Source organism: Mus pahari, chromosome 2 (assembly GCF_900095145.1).
Source record: "Mus pahari chromosome 2, PAHARI_EIJ_v1.1, whole genome shotgun sequence".
Classification (NCBI taxonomy): Eukaryota; Metazoa; Chordata; class Mammalia; order Rodentia; family Muridae; genus Mus; species Mus pahari.
Genome location: NC_034591.1, coordinates 131381778 through 131391643, shown reverse-complemented (window position 1 = coordinate 131391643; position 9866 = coordinate 131381778). Strand labels below are relative to the sequence as shown.

At 46.2% G+C, this 9866-nt stretch overlaps 2 protein-coding genes across 3 annotated transcripts in view; one reads left to right on the top strand and one right to left on the bottom strand.

Moving 5' to 3' along the window:
- Positions 1 to 4705: 4705 nt before the first annotated feature.
- Positions 4706 to 6907, bottom strand: LOC110314936. The gene is made up of 2 exons (XM_021189123.2): positions 6892 to 6907; positions 4706 to 6510 (listed from the first exon to the last, which is right to left on the bottom strand). Exons 1-2 carry the CDS (start codon positions 6905 to 6907, stop codon positions 5654 to 5656), a joined length of 873 nt encoding a protein of 290 aa, XP_021044782.2. The 3' UTR covers positions 4706 to 5653.
- Raf1 (Raf-1 proto-oncogene, serine/threonine kinase) overlaps positions 5781 to 9866 on the top strand; it is a 55748-nt gene continuing 51662 nt past the window's right edge. For both annotated transcript variants that reach the window (XM_021189091.2, XM_021189094.2), the window contains exon 1: positions 5781 to 6172. The gene's annotated coding sequence lies outside the window, so the exon portion shown is untranslated. The remainder of the gene's footprint in view (positions 6173 to 9866) is intronic.

Sequence of the window (9866 nt, the reverse complement as noted above, 5' to 3'; positions counted from 1 at the left end):
TCTCTGTGTATCCCTGGCTGTCCTAGAACTCACTTTGTAGACCAGGCTGGCCTTGAACTCAGAAATCCACCTGCCTCTGCCTCCCAAGTGCTGGAGTTAAAGGGGTGGGCCACTACTGCCTGGCTGCTTTTTCTTTTTTCTTTTTTTTTTAAAATGATTTATTTATTTTATTTATTAGTACAATGTAGCTGTTAGACATACCAGAAGAGGGCATTGGCTCCCATTACAAATGGTTGTCAGCCACCATGTGGTTGCTGGGAATTGAACTCAGGACCTCTAGAAGAGCAGTCAGTGCTCTTAACCTCTGAGCCATCTCTCCAGCCCCTGCTTTTTCTTTTAAAAGGATTTATTATTTATTTTATGTATATGAGTACACTGTCTTCAGACACACCAGAAGAAGGCATCTGATTCCCATTACAGATGGTTTGTGAGCCACCATGTGGTTGCTGGGAATCAAACTCAGGACCTCTGGAAGAGCACTGAGCCATCTCTCCAGTCCTTGATGCCTTTTTTTCCCCAAGATAATTAAAGGATTTCTTTGAAATTCTCCTCATATGTAGACTGACTCTATTTTTCAAAGATGGCTGCAGCCATAGTTCCTGCCCCATAGGAACTTAGCAACTTCACTGGAGAATTGGTGGAGAATTGGTATCTTTGTTTTCTCTTTTTGATACTGGGTATGCTTGTGAGCATTTTATCCAGTCCAGAGACAGTAGGCGACTACTTCACAAAGGACCAGTCTGCTTCTATGCTGTGTTCCAGAGCTCTGTTCTCCCAAGTGACTTCAAATTGACATCACCCATGCACTGTGGATGGTTGCACATGCTGGGCCTGATGGGAATGGGTGCTGGGCTGGATATCTGGCCCAAACTTCTGTGCTTTTTTTTTCATTCCCTATTCCGGGAGACAATCTTCCATGGGATGACGGGGTGCTGCTCCCCAGTACATCATCTAGCCAGCCACACTCTATGTTCTTCATTGTTCAGCTCGGCCTCCTGTCTTTCTGGAAAATTCCAATTCATCCTTTGATGAGCCCCACCCCTGTGGAGGCTTTTCTGAGCCACTGTAGCAGAGGCTGTTCCTCCCTTCCTCCTCTGGTGCCCTCCCACTCACCTGGTGGGGTAACTGTTTATTTACATGGCTGTCTCTCTCCCAGAACCCAGCCCAGGCAGGGCCCACACTCCAAATTCATCTGTGACTAAAATTAACCTTACTGGAGAGGCAAGATGGCAAGGAAGGGCCAGGGCGTGGGCGTCAGACTGGTTATGACTCTGCCTTCTGTCCTCACCTTGCCGGCCTTGTCTCCTCCTGGCTCTTTGCTGTCAACATGCTCACCTTTCTCCTGTCTCACATCATGGTCCTTGCATGTGGCCTTTTAGCTACTTACAATGGCCGGGCGCTCTTATCCTTAGCGCCTAGCTTAACCATCATCTAAGAGAGTCTATCCTGCCCTGAATCTCGGGGTGTACTCTCTTCCCAGCTTTCCATTCCCATCATCTTCACTAACTTTGGTCTCAGATGCATGGTTTGCTTGTTTGATGCTCATTTGTGTTAGTCCCTTTGAGGGACTTTGGCTTGCTCGGTGTTATGAGCTCCTGGCTAACACAGGGCCTGGCAGGGCATACATTTGGCACTACATACATATTTAAGATGGGGTTTTCTCTATGTAACCCAGTCTGGTCTCAACTTTTGGTCCTCCGACCTCAGCTTCCCAAGCATTGAGACTATCGGCATGCACCATCACAGCTGGACTTTCCTCAGATCTTTAATGAATGAAGAAAGGAGAAACAGTGGGTCCTACTCTCTGCTCCACCCTTTACCATCTTTGTGTCCTTGTGTTGTTTTTTATAGTCTCTGAAGGATCCTCAACTGAGGATAGGCCTTTCATTGGCTGTGTGTTGGAGAGTCTGGAAATGTGCATGAAAAATGAGAAGATTTCATGAATGACAGATATTTATTATTTATTATTATTATTTATTCTTTCATCTCAAAAGTAACTCTTTAGGTGCTGGAGAGAGACCTCAGCGGTTAAGAGAACTGACTGCTCTTCCAGAGGTCCTGAGTTCAATTCCCAGCAACCAAATGGTGGCTCACAACCATCTGTAATGGGATTGATGTTTTTAGATGTGAACATTGATAAGTATACCTTGCTCTTTTTTTATTTTAGCTCAATAAAATTTCTTTTTAGAAGACACTGCAAGCTTTAAGCCTTAGAAGTATTTTAAAGGTGCTGGATTTTAGGGATCTGAAGCCCTCTTCACCTGTGTCTGAAGACAGTGACAGTGTTCTCATATATTTTATCTGTATGGTGCCTGAAGAGGTCAGAAGAGGGTATTGGCTCCTCTAGAAGTGAAGTTATGGATGTTTCTGAGATACCATGTTGGTACAGGGAAAGGCCAGGTCCTCTACAAGAACAGAAAAAGCTCTTTACCTGAGAAGCAGGGTCCCCAGCACCTTAAAAATACTTCTAAGGCTTAAAGCTTGCAGTGTCTTCTAACAGAAATTTTATTAAGCTAAAATAAAGAGCGAGGTATACTTATCAATGTTCACATCTAAAAACCTCAACATTACTACTTCTGGAGAATCTTCTAATACCATCAAAGGTTTCCTTAGCCTTTCCTCGCCCCCGCTTCTTCTGAAACGTCTCCATTTTTCTCCTCCTGATCCAACACCACCTATTCATTTTTCAGACTATTTATCAGCCCCCGCCCCGACATTGCCCAGCTCCTCTTATAAGCTTTACCTAATTAACTCTAGCATGCCTACCAACAAACTAGGTCTCCAAGGTGGGGGACATGCAATCCAGCAGGATGTAAAATGTTTCCCTAAATTCTACTCTAGATATATACTCCAGAAGATGAAAAATGGAGATTTAGAGAGATGGTTCAGTGGCTAAGGGCATGTGTTTCTCTTGTGGAGGAACCAAGTTCTATTCCTAGCACCCACAGACACAGCTTAAATTGGGTAGCTCATACCACCTGTAAATCTGGCTCCAATGGATTCAACGTCCTCTTCTAGATCCATAGAAGCCTGCATTGATATGCACATGCCACCCCTCTTACCATATACACACAGTTAAAAATAAACCTTAAAGGGAACAAGCACTTAGCCAGGAGCACACTTTTAATTTCAGCACTCCATCAGCAGGGGCTGACAAATCTCTTGAGTTTCAGGCTGGCTTGGTTTTCATAGTGACTTTCAGGCCTGTCAGGACTACAGAGTGAGTGCTTGTCTCAAAAGTCAAGTCCAAACCAAACCAAACCAGAAGGACGCAAGCAAGGCAAGTACGTGTAACACTCAACTCTAGTCCCAGCATTCACAGTAATGGTGAATACTGACTGCCAATTTCACAAGCTCCAGGGGCTCTCAACCTGTGGGTCTTGGCCCCCTTCTCTTTCACAGGGGCAATCAGATATTTACACAGCCAATGATAACAGTAGTAAAATTACAGTTATGAGATAGCAACGAAACCAGTTTTATGATCGGGGTCACCACAACGTGAACTGTTTTAAAGGGTCACAGCATTTGGAAGGTTGAGAACCACTGCCGCAGCATCGCCTAGGAGACGCACTTCTGGGCGTGTCTTCGAGGGAGCTTCTAGATTGGGTTAACTGTTATCAGAAGAACCATTCTAAAAGTGACAGTAATCCATGGTTGGAGGGTCACAGGCAAGAAGAGGAAACACGAAGGAGCAGTGAGCTAAGACTTTGGGTCTGTGTCCTGACTGCAGGCAAACAACCATCAGCCTCCATCTCCTGTGTCTCTGTCCCAACGGTGGGTGGACAACCATCAGCCGCCATCTCCTGCCATCATGGCTTTCCCATCATGATGGACTGTATCCTTCAACTGTTAGCCAAAATAAGAAGCCCTTCTTTTCTTTTATTATTATGATTTAATCTATTTATGTGTATGAACTTTTGCCTGTATGTGTATCTGTGTACTATGTGTCTGGTACACAAAGAGATCAGGAAAGGGCATTTGATATCCTCTGCAACTGGAGTTATGGGTGGTTGTGACTACCATGTGGGTGTTGAGAATTGAACCTAAGTCCTCTGCAAGAGCAGCTGGTGCTCTAACCGCTGCCCAGTGGTTAACCACTGCCCTTTGGGCCTCCCTCCCTTTCCCCCCCTTTTTTAAAAAAGATTTATTTATTATTTGTAAGTACACTGTAGCTATCTTCAGACACCCCAGAAGAGGGAGTCAGATCTTGTTATGGATGGTTGTGAGCCACCATGTGGTTGCTGGGATTTGAACTCAAGACCTTTGGAAGAGCAGTTGGTGAGGTACTCTTAACTGCTGAGCCATCTCTCCAGCCCCTCCCCCCTTTTTTAACCCTGTATTTGTTCATTATCTTGTCACAGAAACCAGGAAAGTAACCAATACAAAAGCCAAAAGATGGAAAGAACCTAAATTTCCATGGTTATCCTAGACAGAAAATCTGGTGTAAACTTCTGATGAAATAGTCTAGCAGCTCTAAAGAGGAGTGAAGTATTAGCACATACATATTACAGATGAACCTGGAAACAGGCTAAGTGAGAAGACTTAAACCATAAAAGATATTCACGCACACAAGATCATCTAGAAGTCAAATCTGAAGTAGCAAAATGAGTATTGGTGGTTGCTGGGGGCGGGAAGCTAGCGAGAAACTGCTTAGTGGGTAATTTTATTTCAGAGTAATGGAAATGTTTTGGAACTAAAGTTGTGGTTACACAATATTGTGAATGTACTAAATGCCAAGAGATGTTTACTTATAAATGATGACTTAAAAAAAAAAATTGACTGTGTATTTGTAAATGCGGTTGCAGGTTGTGCACGTAGCACCGGGTTCGAATTGAGGTCAGAGGATAACTTTCAGGACCCTGTTCTCTCTTCCATCAGGGGACCATCATCTGCAAACTTTTTTACTCTGAGTCACCTTGCGGGTCCCCAAATGGCTACAGAGGTAGGAGAACCGGAGTCTGAGGCCAGCCTCAAATTAAGAGGGAATCTGGCACATGCCTTTAATCCCAGCACTCAAGAGGCAGAGGCAGACCGATCTCTTTGTTCGAGGCCAGCCTGGTTTACAAAGTGAGTTCCAGGACAGACAGGCCTGTTAGACAAAGAAACCCTGTCTTGAAAAACCACAATAAATAAATAAATAGATAGATAGAGAACCTATTTCAAAGAGGGGAGAAAAAGCACAATTGACAATACACATTGCCCTCCAGGTGTCTATTCCATTGGGGCTGTACGAAGACGCACAACACCCTTTACCATGGGCCAATTTTAATTTTCTATCCTTTTTTTTAATGATTATTTTTTGAGACAGGGGGTCATGCAGCTCATATGACCGTGAACTCCTGACCCTCCTGCCCTCACTTTCCAAGCGCTGGCATTACAGGTATGCAACACCATATTTTTAGTTTTTGGTCAACCTGGTGTTCTACAGCGAACCCTCGACCTACAAATGAGGAACCTGAGATTTCCCATAGTATGAGGGCTTTCCCACAAAACCCCTAGGCCGCCATTCTCCACGGATGTCAACTTCGGAGAGGAAGCACCAGAGCTGGGGTCCTGCGCCGTGTGTCACCAGGCGCGTCTGGCCCGCCGAGGGCCTCGCGGGTGGCCGGAGCGCGGCTGCGGCTCCATACCGCTGGCCTGCGACCAGAGACAGTCACACCGCCACCACCGAGTCAACCCCGAAATGGCGGCCGCAGGACCGAACCGCGAGGCCACGCCCCCGGAGGCGGGGCCACATTCCAGGCCGGAGCGATGGATCCCCGAGCCCAGTTTTAAGCGGCCAGCCGAGCCCGAGAGCTCGCGCAGAGGCAGTGAGCCCGCCGGCGCCGCAGGTCGTGGAGACGAGTGTCGAGCGCAGGGCTAGCTCGCCCCGGACAGCCCTGAGAGCGTCTTCATCGCGGGTGCTGGTGCCGCCATCTTGGATGGCGGGAGTTAGAGCCGAGCGGGCTTGAGGCGGGAAGGTTCCTCCGCTGTTCTCCGCAGCCCCTCGGACGGGCCAGCTGGCCGAGCTTTGGGGCGCGTGCCCTGAGGCGCGGGGCGCTAGTGCAGCGATGCGGGGCCTTCCCGGGGCCCCGTCCCCCGGGCTGGGGACACGCCGAATGTGACCGCCACCCGTTCTCTCAACCACCACTGACGCTGCACGACGGGACCCGGCACTGCCCGGCTCCCTCAGGTAGGCCACAGGGCTGACGGTGCGGCCGTGGGGCGCAGGGTCGGCCAGGCCGCTGTCATCCTGGTGGCGGGCCGGGCGCGGGCCGGGTGTCATGGCCGGCGAGCCAGTTTCCACACCCCTGCTCAGATTTCCCAGTGGTTCTCGGAAACGTGCCAGCGCCACTCCGGTGCCCAGCGAGCATTCCTCATATTTTGGCAATGGGGGAAAAAAATCCTCCCAGAGCTGCCCAGTGTCTGTGTTGTCACTGGGATGGGCTCGTTCTTTTTTCTCTCGGGCTGCAGAAGTGGGGGGAGCCCGGCCTTGCACCTCCTCTCGGGCTGCTTCGCTTAAGTGACACCCTTTTAGGGAAGACAAGAGGAATCAGGGAAGGCAGCTAGAGAAACCGGTCAGTGTCCCGCCTCAGAGGCGTGCGACCTCGCCTGGGGCTTCCAAATGGGTGGCCCGGGATGCTCGCGATCGGGAGCCAGGCTACCTTTTGTGTGAAACGACAACCTCCCAGGCTCTGCAGAGCCAGTGGATGGGTGCAGACTTGGGACACCACGGGAGGCGAGGTGACCGTGTTCATTCATTGTTCTCTCTCCAGGACCCAGGGTGTGCCTCTGGTTTTCATTCTTTGTTAGGAGGGACAGTCGAATCTCTTCTTTCCGGGTTGAGACGTAATCGGGTCCCGGGGAATGGGCCAGGTCTGTGTATAGAAGTGGGGAATGAATTCTGGGCACGTCTGGATGCCTGCATTGCGTCTTGTGGGGTCGGTGGAGACTCAGCTCCTGGAGCGTGAAAACAACGCGCGGTGATAAGGCTTGTTTTCCCAAGTGTTCTTGGTATTTAGAACAGTTAGGTGCAGAGTCGAGAAGCCCTGAGGTTCCTTGCTTGCTTCTACTCGGAGTTTGAAGGACTGTTCCGCCAGGTGAGGCAGAGGGGAGGACATTGTCAGCGGAGGGAACAGCTGGCACCAAGTCACAGAGAGAGGCATAGCCTGCGGGAGTTGGGATGATTTGGGGGAGCAGCTAGTAAAAGTGGGGTGCAGGAAGACAGTGAGACGTCAGGGTCCAAAAGGAAAATTGATCGCTTGTGAAGGGTCATTGTGATGGATAGTGATGAACTAGTTCATTTATTAATTAACTTTAGTTCTTGCCGGTTACTGCTTTGCTCCCCTCCCGCTATGGTCGTGAACAAAGTTTACCTTGTTAAGTCTTGCTAACCAGTTTTGGTAATGGATAGAAAATGTTTAGTGCTTGTTCACTGGTTCCTATTTGGAGATACTCTTGTAGCTATTTCTAAGGTTAACACATTCCCCAAACATACAGAAATTGGCAGATTATAGAAAGCGCCTGAAGAAGTGTAGCATGAAAGTATTTTTAATTAACCCAATTTATGTAGTAGACTCTTTTCTTTGGACTGAGTCCCCCCAGGTTGCAGCTTTGTTAAGAAGTCTCCAGCCCTGTGAACATTCTTCTTCTAAAATAGCTACTTCGATTAAGGCTTATGCTGAAGTGGCTCTTTAGAAGTGAAGAGACATCAGGGGCAGTTTCCAGATCTTTGGTGCTGTGAACCACTGGAAAACACTGAGGTCCTTTTGATTTGGTTTTACTCTTATCACTTCAAGGGCTAAGTAAGCTGTTTAAAATCCAGCAGTAACATTTGACCTAGCCAAGACTGGAGACTTGGAAAAATAAACCTGCTGATGTGTCTGTCCTGCAGGCTTGTCTTCAGGTCTGCAAGGCTGTGACTGTGCCCTGCAAGGCTGCTGATGTGTCTGTCCTGCAGGCTTATCTTCAGGTCTGCAAGGCTGTGACTGTGCCCTGAAGTGGGATCAGGCAGCTTTGTGAAGGTCTTGTCAATAGTGAAAAGACCTTGTGTGCCTGTGAAGTAGGGGGCTTGACTGAAAGGCTTTTGAATGCATTTTAAGGGATTTGGCCCAGTAATAAAAAGACCCATCTCCTTTGGCTTCAAGTCAATTTTGCTCTGATGATTAAACTACATGACAGTTTTTGGAAGTTAATTTGATATTTGCAGAAGGACTAAATATTTTTAATGGAAATACAACGACTAACTTCAAATTGCCTGATCTTGGGAGGAGCTTGTTAACTAAACAGCATGCCTTAAGGTTGACTTGCAGATCAGAATTTAAATATTGTCTCTGCAAGACAATGAACAAATATAACAGTGAGGGGGTTTATGAAACCATAAAAATCAAGCTTCAACTTAAAATTTTGTTATTATTTTTCTAAAGTTGTAAGTAGACCATAAAAAATCAGGGTCTTTCACTTTTGAAATATCAGAAATGTTTTTATTTTTCTTCTTTCTTTTTTTTTCTTCTGGATCTCACTGTGTTGTCCTTGGATGACCTGGAACTCACTACGTAGACCAGGTTAGCCTTGAACTCACAGAGATCCCCCTGCCTCTGCCTCCCAACTGTTGGGATTAAAAGTGTAGATTCTTTAGGAGGAGGTTGTTGAGTTTTTGTTTTTTTTTTAATACATGTACACATGGGTGGGTGAACTTGCTAATTGTTCATCCAGCGGGTTCAAAATATACACTAAATATTTATGTTAAGATTCTACTGTTATGGGTTAGGTCTAAACTCTTGTTTGCAATCCTAGGATAGTAATGTCAGATTGCTTTACTTTGACCTTCAAAGTTGTGAGTAAAAAGTCTTTAGTTACTTATTAAAATTGACACTTAAGTTTTGTAGTGTCTGAGTCATTTTGTTACTTCTTTGCTCCCAGGATTATTTGTGTAGGTCTTAGTGATTTTAGTTTTTAAAATTTTAATTATCCATGTATGGATATTTTGCCTGCGCATATGTCTGAGAACCACACGTGTGCCTGTTGCCTTGAAGGTTAGAAGCAGGCATCATCCTCTGGAACTGAGGTCACAGACAGTTGTGAGCTAGCATGAGGGTGGATACTGGAAACTGAACCCAGGTCTTTTAATGGCTGAGCCATCTCTCTAGACCCTTAGTGGGTTTTGTTGTGGTGATTGTTTTTATTTTATTTTATGTTATTTATTTATGTATTTATTTTACTTTTATTGTACATCGTGTGTATGTTTGTGTGCTTGAGTGTATATGCACCAATGTCTGCAGTGTTAGTGGAGGTCGGAAGAGGGCATCAGATCCTCTAGAGTTGGAATTACAGGTGGCTGTGAGCTGTGTGGGTTCTGGGAACTGAACCAGATTTTCTGCAAGAGCATTAAGTACTCTAATTGATGGGCCATTGTTCCAGTCCAATTGTTGTTTTTTAAGTACATAGTCTCAGGGCTGGAGAGATGGTTCAGTAGTTAAAGAGTACTTGTTGGTTTTGCAGAGGACCTGGGTGTGGGTGACTAAGCACCCACATGGGGGTTTACAACTGTCTGTAGATAGCTCCAGTTCTGGAAGATCTGGCACCCTCTTCTGTCCTCATGGAACACAAGGGACCACATGATACATAGACATTTATGCAGGCCAAACACCCTTATACATAAAATAAAAAAATGCATGCTTTATTAAATATATATATGTAGACAAGGCTAGCCTCAAATTTGTGATGCTTCTGTTTCAGTTATCCTGAGATTTGGGATCACAGGTGTGTGCTACAACACTTAAGTGATTTCAGATGCTCGAGTTCTCAAAGTGTTCTGAGAATCTCCGTTTAACTGAAGGGAATTTCAAGTGGATGGTATTTCTTTCTTTCTTTTTTTTTTTTTTTTT